We start from the raw sequence: 27,798 nt of genomic DNA on the forward strand, positions 1-27,798 counted from the left end.
TACAAGACCAATGTTTCAACCACTAAGTTTCTGGTGAAATACAACGAGCACATTTGTTAAGTCACCTAAACCTAAACCAAGTTATTGTAACAATCACCTGATTTTAAATGTACTTTAAGTATTAAAAGTAAAAGTACTTGCATAACGATTTATTCTCTTAATCTTATTTGCATATTACCATTTTTTAAAAAGTTGGTTACTTCGTTAGTTTGCACCTTGGTCAGTGAGCGACCCGTGATTTTTTTGTAATTACAAAGGGATAGTTATTTTGATGCTGAGCTTCAAGGCCTGGCTTTTAAAAATAAGTTCCTATCCTAACCAGCATAAAACGGAAATATGTTGTTAAAATCGGAATGTGGTTGGTTTTATTCATGGATGTATTTTGAGACAGTTTTATTTCCTTTAACCATGGAAGCGTAAGCAAATAAAGTGTGTGAAGCAGCGGAAATGGGGAGGCGATGTGAAGAGGTCCAGCCAAATAAATAAGATATGAACGCGTCTTATGCAGCCTGGCGGAGGAGTAAACGACGCTGTGGAGAGAAATAAATGGGAACTATGATTTAAAAACAGGAATAATAAAAAACAAACATTTTAATTTTCGCTTTTACTGGAGGCTGTATTACTGAGGGTCAGCGGCGCTGTGCCCGGGGTCTGGAGCACCGGAGCCGACTTGGAAGCCGATGAAGGTTTGGCGGTGCCCCAAATATACAGTATCTATGGCAACCAAACTTCACTGGTGAGACAAACGTGTGACGGTCAGGAAGACGTTTTGGCAGGGGAAAAACTGATCAGAAAATGTAACGGAACCTTGTAGAAATGTAGTGGAGTAGAAAGTATAGCTAATTGCTGCAAAATGTAACGAAGTAAAAGTCAAAAGTATGCACTATTGATTCTACTTAAGTAAAGTACAGATACATGAAAAATGTACTTAAGTACAGTAACAAAGTATTTGTACTTCGTTACATTCCACCACTGTTGAGGTCACATAAAAATCTCACACCTCAGGATGATGATTCTGAAGTTTTGCATCGGACTACGTATATCAGGCAAAATAAACAACCATACATACAGTATATTATGCAAATGTTTTATTGACTCTCAGTTATGAAATATGAGCATAGTGTTAGTAAAGAAAGAAGAACATCCTATCCAAAGTTATGCATGTACTTTGTATGACTGTAGTGTATTTCAATGTGAAACTGGTCTTTTTTAGATGTTTTTTTTGTAGAGTCAATGTCAGATTAGTCTCACTTTTCCAGACCCTCCTCCAAAGCACGCCGAAGGAGGGTCTGGCTACTCCACATAGCATTCGGGGATAGGAGGGAAAAAAAAGTGCTCTGGTTTAATGATATTTCTTTAAACCAATCAGAATTGTTATGGGCGGCGCTAAACTCTGCACAGAACCGCTGCAAAATGCAAGAGATAACTCATATTGGACAGATAGTCTAGCTAGCTGTCTCAATTTATTTTCCAGAGCTCTAAGGAGCAGTCTACAATAGTCCTGATTAATCCACCGAATTTAAAATTCCAACCCAAAGAAAGCAGAAGGAAACGGAAAATACATTCATCCGGTGGAATTTCCTGTGGCACCGGAGCAATCCCGGAAGGAAGTGTGATGTCAAGGGTATAGACCTGGGGCCTCATTTATAAAACTTTGCGTAGATTCTATTCTGAAAGATTTCGTGCGCAAAAAAGTCAGAATTTTCGTACGCAAAAACAATATTCTGATTTATAAAACCTTGCGGCGCACACCGGTACGCACTCTTCTCGTTATAAATACGGACTTGCGTTACAGTATGCGGTCATGCACGAGCCTCACGCTCCTCCCAAAGGTCTTCCCATATTTGTCCTAATAAGGTCCATGTTAATCAATCAATGAATATTCCAGCCTTGAAAGGAGCGCCTTGATCACCAATCACGAAACGGAAAAATGGGGGGAAAAACACAATTCAGTGATTGTGAGATCGATGTGCTCCTAACAGAGGTAGAACATCCAAACTAAATCCTGTTTGGAAGCCGTAAACGTGTGTACATGTTCATATTGTTACACAGCCTTACTACTTAACAGCTCAATTACCAATGATATACATCATTTATGGTTCATATTTGCCATTTACCCCTGTGAGATCACATTTATGATCATATGATCATTTTCGTTTTTGTGAGAAAGGAAATTCAATTATTAAAAAGTAAAAAATAGAAACAAGATTTTGGATCATTATTGGTGCAAAACAGGTGAAAGTGCTTGAAATGTGACAATTTGGTTACTTGTATGGTAACTGTGTGGGAATAGCAGGTGCAGAAAGACAACATTCACACACAGACATCTACAATCAGACACGAACCACATAAAGACGCGACGCGCGACACACACACACACACACACACACACACACACACACACATACACACACACACACACACACACACACACACACAACACACACACACACACACATACACACACACACACACACACACACGCATTTCCGGGGAGATGCGGTGTGTGTTTTGGCGGTGGAGAGTTTGCTCGGTGTGGGAGGATCCCTTGCCTCTCCCCGTTGCTGGCAGCCCCCGCGGGCGCGACCGGCTCTGGGTCGGTTTAGCAAGAACGGGATTGTTGGGTTCAGGAAAAACAAAACTGGGTTAGGTTCGGAAAACGGGCATACCATCTGAGTTCACTAAAACGCAGTCTACAAAACCTTGGGAGCATTACGCACGATCACACGTGTGGTCAAAAGGTTGCGGAAAACTGGGAACATTTTTACGCATGGAAATTCTTTATAAATCCCGACTATTGCGAGGAATGTTGCGACGACAAATTTCACCCTGCTTCACGCAACTTTTTCTTGCGTAACAGGTTTTATAAATGAGGCCCCAGGTGTTAAACTTATTTTCACTAGGGGCCACGCTGGAAAAAGAGAATCACACCAAGTGCCAGACATTTTTTTTTATTGACGTACTTTTGTTACTGTCACTTTTTTAAACATTTTGGTAGCTTTTTTCCTCATTTTTGTTCCGATGTTTTTTGTGGCTTTCTCAGACATGTCACCTTTTTGTAAATTTGTTGCTTTTTCTGACATTTTTGTACGTTTTTTCGGCAAATCTGCCATATTCTGCTTTGAATGTCAGGTAATTGCAGTTTAAAAAACACTTTCCTGTGTTTTTGGTTTGGCACACAACTAGGTGGGCCAAAATTGATTGTGAACCCAAAATGCTATATGGGCCGGATCTAAATCTACAAGGGGCCGGATTTGGCCCGCGGGCCTTGAGTTTGACACATGTGGTATAGACTAATGTCAGATGTACTTAGAGTTGTGAAAAGAGGTACTTTTTGATGATCTGTTGGTTTATTTGTACTTAAGGTAGTGAAATATTACCACATACTTGTGAGCAGGCCAGCTGACAGTCTTGCCTGGGCCCGGGACGAGATAAGCTTAGATGGGCCCCCCGTGCCCAGATCTCTCCTTTTTCCTTGCTCTTCCTCTCCCCTGCTCTTCCTCTCCTGTTCCTCTCCTCTCCTGTTCATCTCCTGTACCTCTCCTCTGCTCTTCCTCTCCTGGTCCTCTCCTCTTCCTCTCCTGCTCCTCTCCTATGCTCTTCCTCTCCTATGCTCTTCCTCTCCTCTGATCTTCCTCTAATCTGATCTTCCTCTCCTCTCCTCACATCTCTCACTGAAATTAATATGATCAGTCTCTGATCCATCCTGCTCAGACTCTCCGACAGGGCAGTGGGCCCCTCCCGCATCTCTCTCTCTCTCTCTCTCTCTCTCTCTCTCTCTCTCTCTCTCTCTCTCACCGGTAGCCTGACTCTGTCCCTCCGTTGCGAGGCAGCGGGCCCCTCCCGCATCACTCTCTCTGTCACCTGACAGCAGCTGGATCTCTCTCCTCTCTGTCTCATCCTCTCTGACGGAGCTACCAAACTCAACTCTTTCTGTAAAAGAGAACGTGTTATCTCAGGCTTTTATACAAGCTAATGGACGTTAACATAAGAGCTGGCCTGTTAGCTTCGTTACGTGACTCGTAAACGTTGTGCGGCTGTTTCTTACCTTGCTCTACGTTGACAGTTCCAGCTTCACCGTCACCACCTTTTTTTTAAAATATTTGTTTAGAAAATCTCTAAGGCCTCTATTTTCTTCTTCTCTTTTCCTTCCTTTTCTGAGCACCGGACTTGTGCTGACCGAACATTTTGAGCATACTGAACTTCAAATCTACTGAAAACAACATCAACTTTTGATAAGTGGCCAAACCATTTTTGTGTCGGTGGGGGTGTTCTTGACCACTATTTCAAGGACAATTAGGAAGAAAACAAATAAAAAGCTTTTATGTAACTCAATTATTACATATTTTTTTCCACAAATAGGCCTATTTAAAAAAATGTTTTTCAATTATTCCATAATTTAATGAGGGCCCAGTTCTGGGCCCCCAGTTCTGGGCCCCCCCTACTGTGGGCCCGGGACAACAGACCCGTTTGTCCCCCCCTATCGGCGGGCGTGCTTGTGAGAATAGTACCATAGCGTCAAAAAAAACTGTGATACGACACAAAAAAGGCAAAGAAACTGGACAAAAGACAAATTTGGTGGAAATGATGGATGAAGCGTGGATGTATTAAGAGAGCTTAATACAGACTGTGTCCGAAATCACTCAGTATTTGCTACAGTAGTGCTGAAATCTCTTAGAGTAAACTATTGCAGTTTAGCCTGGGTAAACCCTGACGAACTTCCGGCAAATTTGAGATTTGCTCTGTAAGTCAGTCTGGCGAAGAGCCCATTCAAACCCATTTCCAATGTCCCCAAAATTGAAGCACCAATCACAACTGCTGAGGCGGGCTTTACACAAATCACAACTGTTGAGGCGGGCTTTACACGATGACGATAGCGCAGCGAGCAGCTTTTTGTTTACATTCAACATGACGGCTACCGAAGCGCAGCATCACCCGGATCGTTGGTCTGATTGGTTGAAGGACTATCCAATGCGCCCAGAGGCATTTGAGCCGCATCTGTTGGTGACGCCCCTTTGGAAATGAACTGTCAATGAACCTTTCCCAGACCCTTCTCAGTTACAACTGAGAAGGGTCTGGTGTCAACCAGGCTAATTGCAGTTGCTAGGCAGCCCATAAAACCAAGCAAAGAAACTAACCCAGTCTCACGTCAGTTCGTGATGGCATTACGAAATTAAATCTATTAGAACGTGATACCCTCACGTTATTTTGAAGACTTACGTGTTGGGGTCACGTTTTTTATACTAATGTATTTCAATGAGAAGCATCTTAGAAGCAGTCGGGCTGCAGCAGAGAAGCTGGATACAGCTTTGATATTATTGGTATTTTTAGCCCAATAATCGCTGTTTTAATCAACATTTATTCACCAGATCTTATCACGGTTTATATGTATTTCTTTTAATGTTGTTATTTCGGTCTATTTCGGCCAGGGAAGCTGGATTGTTGTTTATTGATATTTTTAAAACTATAATGCTACATTTTTCAACATGTATTTAACTGTTATCATGGTATGCATTTCTTTATTTTAATAATATTATTTCGGTCTTATTACCGGTGAAATATTACAGTAAATAAGACAGAACAGTAGCTAGGCTACGAAATGAGCCGAGCTGGGCGCATTCAAAGCCAATGTCCCAAGATGCAATGCGGGCATTCATTCACAGAATCAGACAGCGATCAGCGGGTCTATAACGCCAGTATCGGGGTGATCAGGACCCCGACGCCAATCTTCTTCTAGCGGATTTATTGATAGCTCTCCTCCAGAGGGAACAGAACTGCGTCCATGGCAACGCTCTGCTATGCATGGCAACGGTGTGTTATACTTAGCAACGGTCTGTTATCAAGAAAATAACAGGCCGCATTGTACATTAGAATATAAGCAAGTCATGTAATAAATATAATCAGTAGTTTTGTCACCAGCAACAACACGTTGCTCAGTTTTGTTCCAGTGAGTTATGCACCGTAATAACGTTTAAAAAAAAATCAACCATTTCACAAAATGAGGAGTTTCATTCATTCATTCATTTCATTTATTTGTATAGCACAAGTAAACACAACAGAAGTTGACCACTGTGCTTCACATAACAAGAGTCAGGAAAGAGAATAAAACATCCTTCAGACAGCAGAAAACATAAATAAAAATAAGAATTTAGAGAAATGCACGCTCCAAGAGATAAAACTTTAGTTTGAGTTTAAACTCATATAAAGAGGACAGCGATCTCAAGGAGACAGGGAGGCTATTTCACAGCCTAGGACCAACAACAGCGAAGGCACGGTCTCCTCTTGACTTTAGACGCGAGCGTGGCTTGGACAGATTATAGTTGCTCGTGGAGTTGGTCGTGACATGGGTCAGAGGGTATCAGAGGTCATAAATGATGAACCAATCAATCGGCTCTGCTCCAGCTTGGTGTGTATATACAACACCTTTGGCTGGAAGGCCCATGTTGAAATTGTGTCTTATCATTTAGAGCAGACACTCACAGTGAATCAGAGGGTTTATGTTATACAAGGCTGCATTACAGAGCATTTTAATATGTCAGCAATATCTAAAAACATCTCATTTAAAGCTTACTTGTAAGGGGAGCACAGAGAATATGGTCTGATCAATATTTATTCTCCATGCCAAGTAGCTCTTATCTTCTGTCGGAAGAAATGGGTACCCTAATGTAAACTAAATAATTCTAAACTATAGCCCTAATTTGGACCTACCTCAATTAAAACTTTAAATAATGTTGCTTGAGGCTGCAGGGAATAGCTTCATGATATGATGCATATAGGGTTGTGTGTTGCTCACTGTTTGTGAAAGATGAGCAATAGATTGTGGCTGTGTGATGTGCTTCAATCTGACTACATATCACTTTGTTTATTTTTTTTATCGTAAGTATGTCATCTGTATGATAAAACAATATGTCAAGCGTTATTTGTGAAGCATTTGAACTCAAGGCAAATATCCCTCTGGGGACAATAAAGTAGGCCTATAGCTTGCAAAATGGTCCCTATGATATGTGAAAATGAAAACCTTGTCGTAGGACTATAGCAAACACATCGTTGGAAAGGTCTCAACCTGGAGAGTAACATATGTCAGTCTGGAGAGCATACATTACTCCTGCTTTGAAATATTGACCTCTGAACCTTGAACCCAGTCCATGTTTGAAGGCTTGTCATTTAGCAACAGAAGGTGCTACACACATAAAACCAGCTGTTATAGAAAGCTCTGGACCTCAGTTATCATGTAGATATGGTCTCCAAAGTTTATCCACTGTAAGCACTGTCAAATATGGTAATAAGCTATTTTCACCTATTTAATGATTCTATTTTTAAAATCTGATGACACCAGTGTGTTCCCCATCCCAAAAAACCCCAGGGTGTATCCAAAATTCTACACTACCAACTTCTACTTATGAGAAATATACCAATATATTTAAAAACTACAACTCCCACTATAGACGCGGCCCAGAATCTGTTACAAAGCTTGAGCACTTGTAGTTCTTCCGGGGTGGGTGGGAGGACGTGTTCGGCTCCTGTTTCTGCTGTCTACCGTGAGTGGGCTTCATTCCATTTCAGATTGATGCCGCCCGCCGGCCGGCCGAGCACACAATACATGAGACAAATACATGAAACTGTATTTTATTATTGATGCTATCTTTATTGTTTAACTCCTCGAATACAATGTTAGACAAAAACATCGATATTACGAATATTATGTATTTGTATCTTTTCTATCCGCCGAGCGGTAATTGCGACGTCACTTCCGGAGTCTTTAGCTGATTTTTTTTAAACGTTATTACGGTGCATAACTTACTGGAACAAAACTGAGCAACGTGTTGTTGCTGGTGACAAAACTACTGATTATATATATTTATTACATGACTTGCTTATATTCTAATGTACAATGCAGTCTGTTATTTTCTTGATAACAGACCGTTGCTAAGTATAACACACCATTGCCATGCATAGCAGAGCGTTGCCATGGACGCAGTTCTGTTCCCTCTGGAGGAGAGCTATCAATAAATCCGCTAGAAGAAGATTGGCGTCGGGGTCCTGATCACCCCGTCGTTGTTGTATTCGCTATAACAACGCTCTACGTGATCCCTTACGTACATTGAAGCGATACTGGCGTTATAAATAATAACATTAAAAGAAATACATATAAACCGTGATAAGATCTGGTGAATAAATGTTGATTAAAACAGCGATTATTGGGCTAAAAATACCAATAATATCAAAGCTGTATCCAGCTTCTCTGCTGCTGCCCGACTGGCAGAAAGTTTCGTGCTGTGATTACGTAAGATGCTTCTCATTGAAATACATTAGTATAAAAAACGTGACCCCAACACGTAAATCTTCAAAATAACGTGAAGGTATCACGTTCTAATAGATTTAATTTCGTAATAACATCACGAACTGACGTGAGACTGGGTTGAAAGAAACACTTTACTATAATAATTAATTATGCAATTTGCAAAGAGTAGAAGAAAGTAGAAGTCATTTTTGATTCTGAAAGAAGCACACCAAATAAACCAGATTTGGATCGAACTGTGGATGGAGTGTTGGTGTGTATTGCCAGTGTGGTCTTGCATTGCCAGACCTTATTCCACAATACTGTGGTGTAAGGTCACTATCTATTACACATACAGTACATCCCAGGATAGGAGAAAAAAAGAAAAACTGGATTGTTTCATTTCTTTAAACCAATCACAATCATCTTGGGTGGCGCTAAGCTCCGGACGCAGAGACTCTGGTTTTGCAAAATGGTTTTGGGAAGGTACTTGTTTTGGTGGAACATTCGCACCCCGATAAAAGAAAACGCCACATATATATTAAACTGTGCAATAAAATGAGCTTTTTAAATAGCTGGATACATGGTTTTACGTAATTTGCTCTTATCAGTGTATTGCTGCGTGTAACGTTACTTCGTCCACAGCAAACCTGCCACAATAGGTCCCAAACTTCCCAGTTAGATAGTAAATGTCGTAAAGTTAAACATATATTTTTTGATAAATCTTTACAAACATTCCAAGAAAGAACCAAGCAATCCTGCCTTTTTGCATGATCCAACTTTTCTCTCAAAGCTTGCCAAGTGTGTAGCTTGCTTGCTCAAAGTTTGTTGTTGTTTCTTAAAGCTAACAGAGTTTTAGACCGGCAACACACAGAGAGCGGAAGGCAATGGACAGACCAAGAGAGCTGTAAACACAGGCAGAGTCAGTCTTGCTGCTAATTTGTATTTGCAGCCAACCACTGAACTGCAACAAAAAAATCCCCAGCAGCCTAAAAAGCATTTTCCCTATAGACACTGTAGACCTTCTATAAAAAAGAAGTCCATAAAACTGGACACCTCCAACTGCAAAATAAGTCATTATTACTACTACTATTGTGTTGTTGAGTATTTAATATTTGTACAACCCAGAAGAAAAGTATTACGAGGTAATGCAAAATATATTGCGAGGTACCGCAAAACTTATTGCGAGGGAACGCAAAGTAGTCCCCCAGAAAAATCTCGCCGTGACCATTTGGGGACTCCGTAATTTTCTGACCCTCCAGCTGCCTGAGACGTAAAGATCCATTTGTGATATATCCCCAATGTCCTTTTTTTATTATTTTAATAATTAAAAATTAACAATACATTTAAAAAAGATCAAGGCTCATAATTTAAGGAAAGGCTGGAAAGCTCCATACGTTCAACATTTAAAATGTTCGGATCCAGTAGATCTTACTGTAACCCCAGCTGCAGGGAGGAAACTAACACAACAACAAATATAAGTTTTGATTTGTTGAAGGTTTTTTTTAGCTTTTTGAAACTGAAATGACTTGAAAAGAGAAGCAGGACATTGGTGTAGATAAAGGAGAAGCTGTCCTTCAGCAGGACCAGCAGATGTTAGTCAATCAGCTGAGACAGCAAGGATCCACCCTGCTAAAATGTCCCCGAGCAAGACACCGAATCCTCCCAACTTCACAGTGAACAGACAGGTTTCATCTTCAGGGATCAATAGACTTGCCCTGGAAAGAAATATAAAAACAATGTGGAAACCAGAAGCTGTTCTGTACACACACACACACACACACACACACACACACACACAAACACACACACACAAACACACACACACAAACACACACACACACACACAAAAGATATTCTGAGACAACTCTTAGAATTCAATTTCAAGATTAAAGCCTTGTAACGTATAAAGAAAAGAATCTTGAGGCCACCACTAAGCCTCTAAACTGAAGGACAGCTAAGAGGAGGAAGGATCTTACGTGCGTCCTAAGCTGAGGAGATCAATGGCTACATGAGGCAGAGACAGAAAAAAAGACCTTGACGTAAATGCTGTTAGTGAAGATTGTGCCGTGGATATATGTTTGTGGCTGTCACGGTTTTAGACATGAAAAGGAGGACCCAAAAGCAGGAGATTGGTCCGGCAGGTTGGCAAAACAAAAAAGGGAGCTTCAAAAAACATAAGGCTGAATCCAAAAAACCCAGAACACTAGAAATACAATCAGACAGATGGGAAAACACACAAGGCAGGAAGTAAAACAAGAAATGACAAATGAGAAGAACCTACAGGAAACTAAACAATACCCAGGATCATGAGAGTGGCTGATTATGATCACAGATGTGTTTGCATTTCTTATTCAATAATCTGTGGTTTTTCACAATATTAGGTATTTTGGAGTTTCTAATAGCACATATCTCAATATCATCAACAGTCCTGTTGTTTAGGAAGACTGAGGATCATAACCGTATCAGTGGACCACATTTTACTGTCTGTGTGACTTTAGAGAAGGAGTCCCAAACTCACATTACCAGGGGGCCACTGGCCAGGTTGATCTCTGCTAGGGAGGGCACGTGTAGCCTGATAATCACACTGAATGGCCATTTTGTTTCACTTTATTAATTTGGCAACTCCTTTAAGAATGCCACTTTGAGAGTTATTTCCGTAAATTGGCTTATGGCAACATTTATATCTGCCTCAATCTAATCTACACTTTTTGTGTCTCCATATATCATGGATGCGCTAGCTAGCTTCCTGTGTTTGAAGATGACGTCGCTGCGTTTATCTCACCTATATAACTGGGATTGGTTGATTGTTTCTTCTTTGCTTTTTCTGTCAGGTCACTCACCACAACAGCCTTTAACTGTCGCATCACAATCACTTTTTGCTCGCTGATATTAAGTTTTCTATATGGACAGGCATTTTCATCTTTCCCTCATTTCGCTACTCCCTTTGTGTACCTTAAATTTACGTAATGCCGCTTGAGATTGTACAGATGTGGTAATCCCTCTGCAATCATCTCATAATTTGGCTGAAGTTTTCAGCGAAGTTATGATAAACTCATAAACTTGGAAACGTTGCTTCTGAGTTGCTTCACTTTCTACCATCTACAGTTATCAAGAGCAGTCCACACTTAAGCCCCCCGCCTACTGCCATGGCCTTAACGTATTTAAGTGGCAGGAAGCACGTCAAATGGATCCCATAACATCTGTATAACCTTGACAACAGCAGCTTTGTCCAAAAAGAAAAAAGATTAAATTGTCTTCCTCTCTTGAAACAGTCTGTGCTCCAAGTCAACTGTTGTTTAAGGTTACAGAGACAGTTTGGTACCAGGTGCAACTGTAAAATCAGTCCTAAACATCTGTACGATGGGATCTTTGATTGAGGACCAGCAACTTTGGATCACTAGAATAGGGATAGACCGATTATGGGCCCTGTACAATTATCGGGGCTGTGTTTTGGCAGTTTGCAGATTATCTGTGTTGGCAGGTTTTTTTTGCCTGATAACCGATAAAGTTAATTAAAGGTCCTATCACATGCTGCTTTTTGGATGCTTTTTTTTTTTAGGCCTTAGTGGTCCCCTAGTAATCTCTTTCCCAAAATTCAGCCTTGGTGCAGAATTACAGCCACTAGAGCCAGTCCCACAATGAGCTTTCCTTAGGACGTGCCATTTCTGTGTCTGTAGCTTTAAATGCTATTGAGGAGGAGAGAGGCGGGGCAAGGTTGAGGGTGGGGGTGTGGCCTTGACCAACTGCCATGCTTTGCTTGTTTGCAAGCCATGATGTCTCTCTCTTTCTTATGGGCAGGCCACATTCTCTGGGCGGGCAAAGCAGAGAAAGGGGAGGTAACCTTTCCCCTTATGACGATATATAGGGAAGATTCCACATTGGCCCATCTGAGCTTTCATCAGATGGGCCAATGTGGAATCTTCCCTATATATCGTCAGAGCAGGATACCCAGGGCTCGGTTTACACTTATCTCCATTTCTAGCCACTGGGGGACCATAGGCAGGTTAGGGGAACTCATATATAATGTTACAAAACCTCATAAAGTGAAATTTTCATGCCATGGGACCTTTAATTAAAAAGTGCGGTACTTCGGCTCTGCTCCAGTGCTGTGTCTTTGGCTCCCCCCGGGGGCCCCCCCGCGCCGGGGGCCCCCCCCCTAACTAACTTCTTCTTTTACTTTCTTTATGTTGAAAGTTTCTAATTTATTGCTTAAATCATTTAAACAAAGTTTTGTGTTGGAGTTTGTAACATTCCAAAATCTTAATCTTATATAATAATCAGTAGCTGTAAAGTGAGCAGAAGACAGATAGGGTGAAGAGACGCGCTGAGAAAACCAACAAATAGAAAGTCATAAACAATGTGTCAGACGCATTCACCCACACATCACACTGAGTTAAAAGCCGGGTTGAGTCATGAGCATAGTTAGTTTTTAAAAAAATTTTTTTGTGCATATGTAAAAAGGTGGTACAATTTTAGTGAAATGTAAGTGATATATGGACTAACTTGGACAAATAGCGCTACAACCTGAAACCGACTCTTATTTTCTGTATACAGCTCTAAGGTGGCCATTATACATAAAAGCCAGGCTTCACAAAAAACTGCTCTGATTAGCTGCGTTGATTTCAGGTTGAAAGTCTAGTGCAGCAAGAGAGGATTCGCACACAGAGAACAAAAAACAGAATCCGTTTTTATTAAAGCTTGTTTGATTTCAGTTTAAAGGCATCACAATGCTTCTAGTCTATATCCATGATGTTCCACTTCCAGGATTGCTCCGGTACAGCAGGAAATTCCACCGGATGCAGGTCCAATCGCAAATGTCCGTTTTCCTTCCACTTTCTTTGTGTTGGAATGTTAAACTCCAGAGGATTGTTTTGTGTTTATGAGGATTAGTGATTGGTGTTTAAAGAAAACTGCCAATAAACCAGAGCATGTTTCCCTCGGTCCTGTATGGACTAGCAGGACCCTCCCCCGCTACACTGTGGAGAAAGCGTCGTGGAAATGCGCGACTAAATGCATGTATTCAACACCAAATGCTTGTCAGTTTTTATAAAATGCCGAATACGGTAGTGTTTTTAATAATTCCAAGGCCTTAGTGAAAGGACTAAAACCTAAACCAAAAATAAAAGTTTAAATATATGTAGAAAACCTAACCAATAAGGCTCAACTCACCTTATGATTTAGTATTTTAGATATGTTTTGAATGCTATTAGTTCTGATTTTTGGAGGAAGGAGGAGGGGGGTGGGGGTTGATTGAAAGTTAGAAAAAAGGTTTAATAAAAAACACGATGAAAAACGCCCGTCAAAACACAAACAAACATTAAAACACTGCCAGCAGCAGACTACAAGATATCTTTCCCCTTGTGGGGACAAGATTGCAGCCATGCGACATGACAAAACAATACGCTGTAAATAGCGGACTTCAACTTGCTTCCCTTGCGGGGTCACAGATTGAAGCCTCGAATCTTTCTCCTGCTCCCACATTTATTCCTGTCTCTCAGGATAAGGACACACCTCTGAATTTCAAGTCACAGACTAAAGTTGTTTATCATGGAAGTGTTGATTCTACAGTAATATGCATTTCCTTTAGCTCAACAGGGGATGGCTCCCCCAAAAAGAGACAACAGTTACCTTTCCTGTGGGGACAATTCTCCTACAGTATGCTAAATGGCAGACATGACCTGATTAATTCTTTAGAAGCTAGGTTTTGGGTGAGGCAGTCAAATGCTGATTAGTGTATTTGATTAGATCTACCTGCAAACTGCATATAACCAAAAGTACATTGTTTTCAAAACGTAAGCATAGTTTTAACTTTTTACAACCTAACAAAAGCAATATTGTTAAAAATGAAGCATATATTTGAGCATAAATTCATCCCTGAAAGAAGAATGTTTACTCAAAAACCACTTACTAGTTTTTTCCTGGAGCTTTCATCCACATCTCACAGTATTAATGAGTCAATGTTTGAAGTTGCTCAGTTCGAGCAAACTCTAAAAAGCACATTTAGTTTTTGCTGCATCTCACATTCAATGATGATTTAAAATTTGTCAACAGAATGGAATTACTGCACTACATCTTTAGATACACCTTCTCAAAAAGTAATCAAAAAAAGAAACCATGCACACTGAGTCCAGTATGGTTTTCTTTTTCTTTCTTATTTCTTGACAAACAAAAATCCACATGTAAAGAAGAGTCACAACTGATACTAGAGCTGCAGAAGGGCGTCAACATTTCATGCATTTCTGAAAAATAAACTGAATAGGAATTTGTGTTTGTGACACTGGAACGTACACAGTATCGACGCCCCATCTGCTGACAGCTGTGCTCATTGATGCAAAACATGACCTTTCATTCAGAGCAAGGACAGTACAGGATGTACAGCAAATAATTGTTCTGCAAAATGAACACACCAGCTTCTATGCAAAAGTTCTTTTATGTTTTAGCTTTCCCTCGCTGTCCATCTAGGCTGTATGATGTGTTAGGGAAAAACAAAGAGTAACAGCTGAAAATTCGAATCATTTTAGCAACGTGTGTCAGACACGTGAGTTGAGGCAGCTATGAAAGAACAAAAAATGGCAAATGATGCATATTGATTGCTAAAGCCCAAAGGAGCTACATGCAGTAAAACCTCAGCTAACAAAGAAAAGTACCCACCATCTGTCCTCTTTATAAACAACTTCATGTAGCTGTTTAGGCAGTTTGGTCTTATTAACAGTTACATTAAGTTCACAAATTCACATAAACAAAGTCTGCTGAGTCCAATTATTTTTCGACCCAGAAAATATTTATTCTCGCAAACCCACAAGCTGCAGTAACAGTACTGTGTGTAAATCAGTACATGAACATCATAATTGGTTTGTAGCATAGTTTCTTTAGAATCAGTTTAAATTCTCTTCTGTGGGATTTATCGTCTAAAATCTGTGAACCATTTTTTTCCATTAAAGAGTTGAACATCTAGAAATTGGTAGGACATTTTCACTTATTTCAAAGTTGGCCAGTATCGATCTCAGTTATATATTCGGTTTTATAACATTTTGAAGTATGAAAGTTCATTCTTGAGCTTTGAAATAGTGTTTTGACATAACAATCCCAACTCTTGGTCCACTATCTTCTTCTAAAGCGTTCTGAGACATCAAGGTCAATATCAGCAGATGGAGTTTACTCAGCTGTCAGAGAGATGGAGCTGTTGACATGCAAGCTCAGAAGTTGTAAGGGTTTCATCCATTGCATTTTCTGGACTTCTCTTCAGAATAAGAAGAATTACTTTTTTAATCCCCAGAATTCAAAATTTTCAATCTTTGTTATATTATTTTACACACACACACACACACACACACAAACACACACACACACACACACACACACACACACACACACACACAACACACACACACACACACACAAACACAGGACCTATACTGTAAACATGCAGTTGGAGAGATGTGAAAGTGATATTAGGCATTAGATTCTTGGCTTTGGACAATTTCTGGGAGACCCTGGCATAGACACAGAACGCTGGAGGGATTATATATCTCATCTGGCCTCCTCTCTCAAAACATTTCCAAGGGGATCAGAAAGATGGATGTGATTTAAACGCATGTAAACTCTTTGTAGTTTTCAATTATTTGCTGTTTCAGTCACCTACAATCGTTTCTGCGGTTATTTCGGGTGGATTTTTACTTTTTACTTACTGCGAGTGAGTGTTTTGGGTGCTGCTGACACTGTGAAATGTTTCTTTCCATGCTGTACCGAAAACAAATTCAACCGACTCTGGCTGTGTGGCCGTTCAATTGAAGTGAGAAGTAGCAGGTACACAGTAAATATACAACCATAATATTACAGTACAAGACTTGTTATTTTTGATATATGAAGTTCCCTTGCAGTCTGGACCAATAACAATCAATCAGTTATTTCTTTGTGGGTGTTGTGACAACAGAGAAGATAAATTAACCAGCACATGTAGTGCAGATAAATGACTGAAATCGTCAGTGTGCATGGATGAACATATATCTGACCTGCCATAATGTACAGAGGGATTCATCCTATGGTTTTCTGCAATATCTGCTCAGGAAACGTACTTTGTTTATTTGTATATCAGTACATTTTGTGTAAATGTATTGTTATTTTTTACTTCTGGTCACCAAAAAAAGCAGCTCATTTACTTAACTCTTGGGCATTGGCGGGACTTGATATTCTGCAGTTTTGTAAACATTTGCTTGTCTTTCTCTATTGGAACAGCTTGGGTATGGAGCACGATGGCCAAGGCAACCGCTGCGGGGACGAAACGGCGATGGGAAGCGTAATGGCTCCTCTGGTGCAGGCGGCCTTCCATCGATACCACTGGTCCATGTGCAGCGGACAGGAGCTGAAGAGATACATCCAGTGAGTTCATATTTGCAGTTAATGGCAAAGCGGGTGGGCGTTGAACACCTACTGTATGGAAGTGGATTTGTTTGAATGCATCATCCAAAAGATGGTATGGAAAAGAAGTATGCTGTTCTGTCAATGGCCATTTTTTACTTCATGGCAGTGTGAATAATAGCAAGGTTTATGAACAAATACTTATTAAGTGTCAGGGAGGGCAGAGTCAATGTTTTCAGTGGGGACAATGGGGGGCTGGGTCAAGCAGAGGGACAGATGAAGGCAGCGTGACAGAGTCCAGTGACCCAGAGAATGTCTTCCAGTCCGGCTAAATCCAATCCTCTCAGATTCGCGTGAGACAGGAGTAGAGCGGTGACAGGAGTCGGGTCCATGTTACTTTAACCAAAACAGTATCATGCCATCTCAAAACGGGTCATCGAGTCTTTTACTCAGATGTACAAGAATCAATTTCTGACAGGGAAAGTTCAGATAATGGCGTGACCACACTATTGACAGCGAGTTAAAAGAGATGGCAATGGGCAATCAATCTCCATACAGGACACGTTTTTTTCAGAGTAGCTCCCGGCTATTTGAAGTTGATGCAGAGAGAAATCAATGTTTTGTATGAAAAGTGTTACTGTAGTATGATAATGTAGGATAATAAATGTGAGACAGCTTGGCGAGGCAGCTGTGAGGAAATATATGAGATGTTTAGAAATCATTTTACACTTGCAAAAGGCACACTTGACTTGTCTTAGTCTGAGCAGGGTTAATCTGTGCCCCCTCGCCTTGAAAAACAAACAAACATCCAGGCTGGGAATCACTGCAGCTGAGACACTTTTCTGAAATATAACTGCATAACTCTTATTGAAAGAAAAACAGCTATGTGCAGCATTTAGTCATAGAATATTTACAGGTATCAAAGTGGAAATATTGCTGCTCACTTAAAACCGAGATTAAATGTTGGATCCAGGTGCGTTCCATCTGCTTTCTAATTTTAAAACGTGGCTTTCTTTCGCTTTGATAACTCATTAAGTAATTAGGTCATAAATTAAAAGTGTTTGATTGGGCCTCAAAGCACAAGCAGACCCAGGTTAGACCATAGAGTAAATAAGCCAGTATCCAATGAAGGTCGAGTCTCAAATAAAGTCACACTAGAAAACCTTAAGGGGGTGGAATTACCTGTACTACAATGGCTCACATGGTAAATTCAACATATTCATTTTTACAGCACTAACTCCATCATTACAACATTAGTCCAGTCATATTCACCACTGTGCTGCTCTGAGTTTCCACTTACCCAATTTTAAATGAAGGTCTATCAAACTGAAAAATTTCTACAATCAAAAAAAGTTTTACAATCAACGCCTACAAGCCCTTTGAGTTGATGGAAGGCTTTTAATTTAAACTCTGTGCAGAAAGAGTTGAGTTTCAAGTTTCAGAGATACAGTAGTAGTTTTAGACTAATAAAAAAAAGCCTCAAAGTAGAAGCAATTGGAATGACTTGAATGAATGACATCAGTATTTCTGTTAAAAAATACAAACTCAGAGCAACAGCGTAGTGACTGTGACAGGACTGGGTTATTGTACTGATGGATTTAATGCTGTGGAATATATATTAACCAAGGCAACAGATGAACACAAGTCTTTGAAGTTTGAATCAACAGCAAATTTAGAAAAAAATGGGATTTGGTCAAAGATACTTGTACAGTAGATAGATAGATAGATAGATAGATAGATAGATAGATAAGATAGAATAGATAGATAGATAGATAAGTAGGTGGGTAGGTAGGTAGGTAGGTGTACTTCATTGATCCCAAACTGGGAAATTTCTGTTACGGTAGCAAGGTACAAGGCACACAGTAGCCATACAGAATATACTAGAAATAATAGGCAAGTCAAGGCAGGCAAGGCAGCTTTATTTATATAGCACATTTCAGCAACAGGGCAATTCAAAGTGCTTTACATAAAACATTAAAGAGCAGTTAGAAAACAATTTAAAACAATTTTAAAACATTAATAAACAAATTAAAACAAGAATAAAATTGATAGTGCAGTATATGAATAAAAGTTACAGTGCAGTATAAGAAATTAAAGTTAATAAAATAGATTATTTAAGGAAAAGCAACATCAAAAAGATAGGTCTTTAGCTTAGATTTAAAAGAACTGAGAGTTGCAGCGGACCTGCAGGTTTCTGGGAGTTTGTTCCAGATATGTGGAGCATAAAAACTGAACGCTGCTTCCCCCTGTTTAGTTCTGACTCTGGGGACAACAAGTAGACCTGAGAGGTCTGGGTGGGTCATAGTGTAGTAGCAGATCAGAAATGTATTTTGGCCCTAAACCGTTTAGTGATTTATAAACCAGTAAAAGTATTTTGAAATCAATTCTTTGAGGCACTGGAAGCCAGTGTAAAGACTTCAGTACTGGAGTGATGTGATCCACTTTCCTGGTTTTAGTGAGGACGCGAGCAGCAGCGTTCTGAATCAGCTGCAGCTGTCTGATTGATTTTTTAGGGAGACCTGTAAAGACACCGTTACAGTAGTCAAGTCTACTGAAGATAAAAGCATGGACAAGTTTTTCCAGATCTTGCTGAGACATAAGTCCTCTAACCCTTGATATATTTTTAAGGTGATAATATGCTGATTTTTTAATTATGTTAATGTGGCTGTTAAAATTTAGGTCTGAGTCCATGACTACACCAAGATTTCTGGCTTTGTCTGTTGTTTTTAACATTGTCGTTTGAAGCTGAGCTGACTTTCAATCGTTCCTCTTTTGCTCCAAAAACAACCACCCCTCGTTTTTCTTCATTTAATTTAAGAAAGTTCTGGCACATCCAATCATTAATTTGTTCAATGCACATATTTAATTGTTGTATTGGGCTATAGTTCCCGCGCGATAAGGTGTTGTAAATTTGTGTGTCATCTGCATAACTATGGTAAGTTATTTTGTTGTTTTCCATAATCTGAGCCAGTGGAAGCATGTAGATGTTGAACAGAAGAGGCCCCAGAACTGAGCCTGGGGAACTCCGCACGTCATGTTTGTATGCTCAGATGTATAATTACCTATAGACACAAAGTAGTCCCTATTCTTTAAATAGGATTCAAACCACTTTAGTACTGAGCCAGAAAGACCAACCCAGTTTTCCAATCGGTCAAGCAATATGTCATGGTCTACTGTATCAAATGCAGCACTAAGATCAAGTAATACTAAGACTGAAATTTTGCCACTATCTGTGTTTAAGTGGATGTCATTAAAGACTTTAACAAGAGCCGTCTCAGTGCTGTGGTGTGGTCGAAAACCTGACTGGAAGGCATCAAAACTGTTGTTTAGCAATAAGAAAAGGTTGAGTTGTTGAAAAACCACTTTTTCTATGATTTTACTTAAAAATGGAAGGTTTGATATTGGCCTATAGTTGCTCATTAGTGTCGTGTCTAGATTGTTCTTTTTTAGGAGTGGCTTGATGACTGCAGTTTTCAGGGCCTGTGGAAAGATACCTGAGAGCAGAGATGTGTTTACAATCTGTAGAAGATCAGAAGCCAAACACTCGAAACATTTTTGAAAACACCCGGCGGTAGAATATCAAGGCAACAGGAGGAGGTTTTCAGATGTTGTATAATGTCCTCAAGGTTTTAAGGTTGATCGTATGAAATTGTGTCATGTTGGAATTTGTTTTGCGTGCATACTGTGACAACACATATCCTGTACTTGATATGGAGGCACTGACTGTTTGTCTAATTTTCTGAATTTTGTCTGTGAAGAAGGAGGCAAAGTCGTTGCAAGCCTTGGTAGACAACAGTTCAGATGCTACCGGTACTGGAGGGTTTGTTAATCTATCAACAGTAGCAAACAAAGCACGTGAATTATTATTGTTTCTGGCGATAATGTCAGAGAAAAAGGACCGTCTTGCATTTCTTAGTTCCAGATTATAAATGCGAAGTCTCTCTTTATAAGTGTTATAATGGACCTGGAGTTTAGATTTTCGCCAACCGTTCAGCTTTTCGACACTCTCTTTTTTCTGTCTCACACCTATAACATTTTTCCATGGAGGATCTTTTCTTACCAGAGACAGCTTTGACCTTAGTGGGAGCAATAGCATCAATAACATTCGTAATTTTACAGTTGAAATTATCTACCAGCTCAGTGACTGAGGCCCCAGTGAGGGTGGGTGTAGAGGAGAAAAGCTGAATGAATGATTCACTGGTGTTTTCAGTGATATACCGTTTTCTGATTAACTTTGTTTGAACACTTTTGGGCACAGAGATAGTGCCGTTAAAGAAAACACAGGAATGATCAGAGAGAGCAACATCAGTCACCACAACCTTGGGAATGTTCAGACCCTTGGAGATAATCAAGTCCAGAGTGTGCCCCTTTATTGTGCGGCTGGGCTGTGTCACATGCTGAGTCAGTCCATAGCTCTCAAAAACAAAACACAGTTCTTTGGTCCCCCGGTCCGGGGGTTGTCAACATGAATGTTAAAATCACCAGCAATAATTACACGGTCAAAGTTAATACAGATTATAGACAGCAGTTCATTAAAATCGTCAAAGAAGGATGCACAGTATTTAGGTGGCCTGTAGATATTTAGAAGTAGAGCTTGAGGGGAGGATCTTAGCTGAAGAGCCACATATTCAAAAGAAGCAAAATTTCCGTAAGATATTTTATGCATTGAGAATGAGTCATTAAACAAAGGCGTGGCGACTCCACCTCCTTTCTTATTCACTCTATTCTCACTCATAAAACTAAAGTTAGGGGGGGCTGACTCAATGAGAACAGCAGCACTGTTATTATGGTCCAACCAGGTTTCAGTTAAAAACATAAAATCAAGATTGTTCTTGATAATAAAATCATTTATTAAAAATGATTTTCCTGCCAAAGATCTAACGTTTAGTAGGGCTAGTGTTAGTGCGTTTTCATTTTTTGGGACAGACTGTGGCTGACGAGGAATGGATGCTAAATTTGCAAAGTTTGCAGTTACGGGCTTATTCGCCATTCTTTTTCTATTACCTATCACAACATAAATTGTGGAAGAACCTAATACGCAGGGCCCAGGCTTGTCTTGGAAAGAGTCATGAGTGCTACTATGCATGCAGCCTGGACCCGGCCCATATCAGTTAATGCTTACTGCATTTTGCACACAAGCATCCTTATCAGTCTGGGGAGAAGGAGTTAGCTGCCGTCCTTGAGGGGGCAGAGGTGCCTGGCGTTTTAAGATGGGAGAAGGAAGGGGGGCATACTTGGTTCCAGCATTTACCAGCTGCCTCATCTGGTCAGTGAACTCCAACATGGGGATGGGGGAAAGAGGGGAGAGCGACATATCCTTAAAGAGGTCCTCATAGCTGTCGTGGTTGTCACAGGGGCTTGAGGAGTGTGGTAAACGGGTGAGAAGGGGTGTTGAGATTTCTCATCTCCGGTCTTTGGTCTCCCATGGTCAAATCTTTGCTGAGGTGGGGCCGTGGTGGCTCACTGCCGCACTTTGTTGTTGTGTCTTCCTCTTGTTTTGGTTCATCTTGTCTCGTGCCCTTGGCCAAGGGAGCAGATGTGTGGCGCGAAAGCAAAGTAAAGTAGGCTAGAGGTGAACAGCTTTACTCCTGGCTTGTTAAGGAATAGTCCATCTGCTTTAAAAAGATGTCTGCAGCCCCAGAAAATGTTAAAATTGTCAATGAACTGCAGAGAATGGTTGGTACATGCATTTGAAAGCCATCTGTTCAGTGCCAACAGTCTGCCGAATCTCTCAGCTCCTCCTCTGACTGGCGGTATAGGGCCACTGATAAACACCTTTGGCGTTTAGGGAGTTGACTGCGTTCAGCAGATTCATAAAGGCACGATTCAGCACTTCAGACTCTTGCTTTACAACATCATTTGACCCTATATGCAGTATAATGTTCTTCACAGTTGGGTGTGCTGCTATGATATCCTGGATTCTTTGGGCCAAATCAGACACCATGTCTTTGGGAAAACAGAGTATTTTGGTGTTTTTACTGCTTTTTTATCTTTCACAGCAGAGTCACCCACAATCAGAGTTTGGGGCCCAGTCGTTAGCTTTCCCTGTAGCTTTTACTTTTAGAATTGCTCTCAGTCCTTACCCTGCTGTGTGACGATGAGACGTAATTCAGGTTATGTCCAGTGTCCTGCAGCAGAGGAGCAAATCTGTTCTTCACCTGCACACTCAGTTGTAGGGGAGGCATTTTGTTGCTGATTTTCCCTTTTGCAGTTGTCCACGGCTGGGTTGAAGAGGCACTCTGCCTGGGTGGTAATGCAGGCCAGCCGGTCATATCACAAATCTCAGGGCGCTGTGCTCTGCCCGTTAGTCGTCCTCCCTTTTCCCAGGAAAATGATTTACTCTTAGGCTTTGCACCAAAAGAGTTCCAGGGAGGACTGCCACTTGTTGATTTATTATCCGTTCCACAGCCCTCTTGTTTCTTTGTGGTCTTGCTGGCTACGTTAGCGGGTGTGTTAGCATGCTTTTGTCCATTGTTTTGGGTCACTGGTAAAGTGGTGTCATTTCCACATGATCCGTTCACTTCCAGGTTTACTTCTAACCGGTAAATTTTGGTTTCCAGAACTGCAATCTTCTGCAGGAGCTTGTAGTAGTCCTCTATGGAGAAGGGTGGCATCTTGCTGCTAATTAGCTTTAGCTACAGTCACTTTAGGACAGGCTTGAGCTATTGGTAGGCCTCGGTCACACAGAAAATTTTTCAAATATGACAATAGCCTACTATGTCTACAAAAAATGTATAGTCCAGTGATTTATAAGTATCTAAGAGCCGCTGCTCATAGTTTCTCTCAGAGGAAAAGCAAGATTATCAGCAGAAATATGCAAGCAGAAGCAGGAGCAAGCAGTAGAGCGTCTGCACTGTAAGAAGCAGGAAGCAGCTGTCATAAATAAGATAAAGATAAGATAGGGTGACCAGACGTCCCGGTTGCTCCCGTTGAGCGGATCTTTTCGCTCATGAACAACACATGGACTGACGAGAGGAACCATATGACCATTCCCACCTTAAAGACGCTACTCGTCACACGGGTCAATTATGCTGACACCTGTGCGCAATTTCACAGTAGGCTTTCAGCCAACAAATTGATTCTAACAAATACTGTATACAGAATGAATGTTTCCAATAGGGAAGCTATCTGCTCTATTAAATAAGATTTCATTTGTGTGTGTGTGTGTGTGTGTGTGTGTGTGTGTGTGTGTGTGTGTGTGTGTGTGTGTGTGTGTGTGTGTGTGTGTGTGTCTGTGTTGTTGGTTAGAATAACACTGGTAACACTTTACGGTAATTAATTGATATAGGCCTATGTATTATTATGCATTATGTAATTAATAATGTATGTGTTACTGCATTCCTTAATAATAATAATAATAATAATAATAATAAGTTTATTTGATATAGCACCTTTCACAGTCACAAAGTGCTTCACATGATAAACATTTCTACAAAACATAGTAAGTTATACAACTAAAAAGACTAAAAACAATCAATAAAAGACTACATTTTACATACATGAATCAAAAGCAAATTTAAACAAGTGGGTCTTCAGCTGCTTTTTAAAAGCTTCAACAGAGACTGCAGAACGTAAAACAATAGGAAGAGCATTCCACAGGTTTGGAGCCACCGCTTCAAAGGAACGGTCACCTCTAGTCTTTAAACGGGTGCGTGGGACAACCAGTAATCCCTGGTTAGAAGACCTGATATATATAAGAACTTAATATCCCATGAATCATCAGGAATTGACGTGTTCATAGTCTGAAAAAAATGTGGTTATCGCTGCGCAAATTCTGATTTGAACACAACTTGTGCATAATGATGTACCCACCTTACCTAATGCTTTAGTTGATGTGTTGTTCATGCATGAGGTCATGAATGAGAGGCTATGAACTCAATCCTGATGATGATTCATAAGATATAAAGGAATGAAGTAATGCACAAATCATGAATTAATTCATGCATGAATTCATAATTCATGTACCCTTACCTTAAAGTGTTACCATAACTTTAGTTCAAGCCTGTGGCAGCAGTTCCAAATAATTATTTTAGTGCCATGCAATAAAAAATACCTTTTCACAAAGTTTTTCACAAGTTCAGTGGGTGCATTTTCCAAAAGAATGCTTTAATTCTGAAAAATAAAGTTGGTTAAGCGTCTGCGCGCACGAGCACTACGGTCACGCGTGTCCCTGTTTTAGTTCCGGGAAATCTGATCACCCTACGATAAGATGAAAAAATAAAAATACCAGAACAGCCTCTCATTCCTGAGAGGAATGAAAAGAACATACAAGTGGAGAATAAAAATGGACAACCAACATACAAAGTGTATATAATAATATAAAATATGTATACAAATATGAAGTGAATAGTGTGCATGTTGTGCTATAGTGCAGTATTGTGATCTGTGAGGAATTGAGAGTTTTATCTCACAATCAGCAGTGAAATGTTATACTTATAAAGCTGATGAATTAGTAATAGAGGTTTGTCTCAAAAATAAGTTTCAAGTGGCTCTCTCTGCAGTTGAGGTAAATAAAGGGGCCAGGCCACAAACATTAATTAGGATGGCAGTTTTGAGTCTATGTTAATTGTTTGACACCACTGTTCCTTCTTCTTTCATTTCCTGACAGCACGTACGACTGTCTCTTGGACGACCCCTTCAAACACGATTGGCCACAACTTCCTGAACTTCCTGGCATCAACTACTCGATGGATGAGCAGTGTCGATTTGACTTTGGAGTGGGCTATAAGATCTGCACCTCAGTGAGTACAGCCCTCAGGCTTCCATTTAGAGAACAGGTCAGCGTCCTGCCCTGTTCTAAAAAGCATGTCTGTAAGTGGAAGTCAGCAGAGAAAAGAGGATAAGGTTAAAGCTATTTACTCTTAAAGATTCAAGAAATAGTGGGCGCCCGGATAGCTCAGTTGGTAGAACGGGCACCCATATATAGAGGTTTAAGCCTCGACGCAGAGGGCCCGGGTTTGACTCTGACCTACGGCAATTTGCTGCATGTCATTCCCCCTCTCTCTTCCCTTTCATGTCGTCAGCTGTCCTGTCAAATAAAAGCCTAAAAATGCCCCAAAAAATAATCTTAAAAAAAAAAGATAAGTAGAGCAGAGAAGATCTGGTGGACTATTTACAGAAAGATTATGATGGCAAAAACTGACATACGAGCAGAATCAGATGCTAGATTAGTAAGTACTTCTTGTTTACTGCTTATTTTACCGCAGTCACACGTGTTGTCCTGCTAATTCTCTGCAGATGCCAGAATGATAATTATTCTGTCACTATTTTTGTCATCAGTACAACTTTTCTTCTTCTTTTACGGGTCACATCACCTTGATCTAAACTGACTTATAATTGATGTCACATTTCTGTGGAATGTCGGACTGAATGGGAGGTTTTTGTTCCAAAACAGAGTACAGGCTACAAAAGTGAGTTCAGAAAGTCTGAAATTGCAGCACCTGATTTTTAATTGATGCAATGATAAAGTGGATTGTATGAGGTCATGCAAAAAACATCATGCCCTTTCAACAGGACCTTTCTGTCATTTATCAAGTTTAAAAAACCTCAAAACTTTCAGGTGATGTGTCATCATGGATTTATTTTGGTTTGGGGGTGGGGTTCTGACTAAGATCTGTACTAGATCACTAAGCCTTTGACTTTAAATTGAGGACCCCACTGCAGATGATAGCTGAAATGTTTGATTTCAGCTTATTAAAGATTCAGGAGGTCAGCCAGCTCCATCTGAGGTTTAATACCTTCCTGCTCTATCTTTCAGTTGAGCCAGAGAGTTTTTGTTGCGGTTTGCTCTTTGCAAATCAAGTCAAGGCAAGTCAACTTTTTCAATTCTGCAATATGTGCCAGACATACAGAGCAATTGAAAATATGTTTCTCTCCGACCCACAGTGCAATAAGGACACGTACAAAAAGTTTAATATAAAAGATAAGAAATATATACAAATAAAGATAAAAAAGATAATGTATATGTACAAATAAGATAAAGAAAGATAAGTAATATACAATACAGTAATACATTTATAATAGTAATTAATAGTAATAATTAATAGTGCAAATGTAAGGCAAAATCAAAGTGCAGAAAACTAAAGCTGAAAATAACTAGTTTTGGTCCTTGTTATATGTGGTGTATTTCCACATTCACCTTTTGATTTTTTTTATAACAAACCAAAACTGCTCAGAGCAGCTACTGCATCAATTCACATTTTCTTCAGCAGCTCAGGATTTGATAAAACTCCAGCAGTTATCTGTATCCACAGCTATAACCAGTGGTAAGAGAAGTGTTAAGCGTTAAGATTCTTTACTTAAAGCTGTTATAATAATTTTTTTTATATTAACAAAGCATCGCATCACTACTTGTCTACTTGCTGCTTGTTTCCCATTTCCTACCGACCATCAACGTTTCTCTTGAGCTGTTCTAAATAAAGGAAAAAGCCCTAAAAAAAAACAGACCAAAAACAGTTATAATGAGAGTGGATTATAGACTTTGATTTTGCCAGGTGGCCACAAACTCAAAATGAATGTTACTTTATATCTGCTTCATGGGTAAATAAGCAACAGTTTGCTACCAAGTTTGCCATATCAATAATACCAAAATGTAAAAATACTCTATTACAAGTAAAAGCCCTGCGTTCAAAATATTGTTAATCATTTTAAAAGTGTCGAGGTGGAGCTAATCTAATCTAATTTAAATACTGTTTGTTTGTTTATTTAGGATCATCATTAGCTCCTGCATTGCAGGTGCTATTTCTGTTGGGAAGTTTAACCAGTTATGTTTCATCATAGTTTAGAAATGGATCATTTGATTTATATGATCTTAATCTGTAAAGTCACTAAAACTGTAATGAAAAGTAGAACATTGCCCATTTAAATCTATTGGAGTCGAAGTATAAAAAAAGCATAAAATGAAAATGTAAGTAAAGTACTGTAAAGTGCATTTACTCAACTGCTGTACTTAAGAGGAGCACTCCAGTATATTGACTTTGTTACCTTTCACTAGTGGCCATTACCCATCTCACTCACTCTCAGCGTTTTGACCAGACCGCTGTAAAGACATTTGCTGGATCTGTGCTGAGAAGTCCAGCCTGACCAAAGAACGTGATGTTTCCTTATAGCAGTTTTTTTTTTTTATATATATATATTGACAGAAGTGTATTGATTTTGAT

The 27,798-nt window shown here is 39.9% G+C and overlaps 1 protein-coding gene across 5 annotated transcripts in view; it reads left to right on the plus strand.

Annotated features, from left to right (window-relative positions):
- The window catches only part of adamts3 (ADAM metallopeptidase with thrombospondin type 1 motif, 3), a 176,959-nt gene that overhangs the window by 94,278 nt on the left and 54,883 nt on the right, over window positions 1-27,798 (plus strand). For all 5 annotated transcript variants that reach the window (XM_039803991.1, XM_039803993.1, XM_039803992.1 and 2 more), the window contains exons 9-10: window positions 16,517-16,660; window positions 25,248-25,380. In XM_039803991.1, coding sequence (XP_039659925.1) covers window positions 16,517-16,660; window positions 25,248-25,380 — 277 coding nt within the window. The remainder of the gene's footprint in view (window positions 1-16,516; window positions 16,661-25,247; window positions 25,381-27,798) is intronic.

The sequence above is a fragment of the Perca fluviatilis genome, chromosome 6 (genome assembly GCF_010015445.1).
Source record: "Perca fluviatilis chromosome 6, GENO_Pfluv_1.0, whole genome shotgun sequence".
Taxonomy (NCBI): Eukaryota; Metazoa; Chordata; class Actinopteri; order Perciformes; family Percidae; genus Perca; species Perca fluviatilis.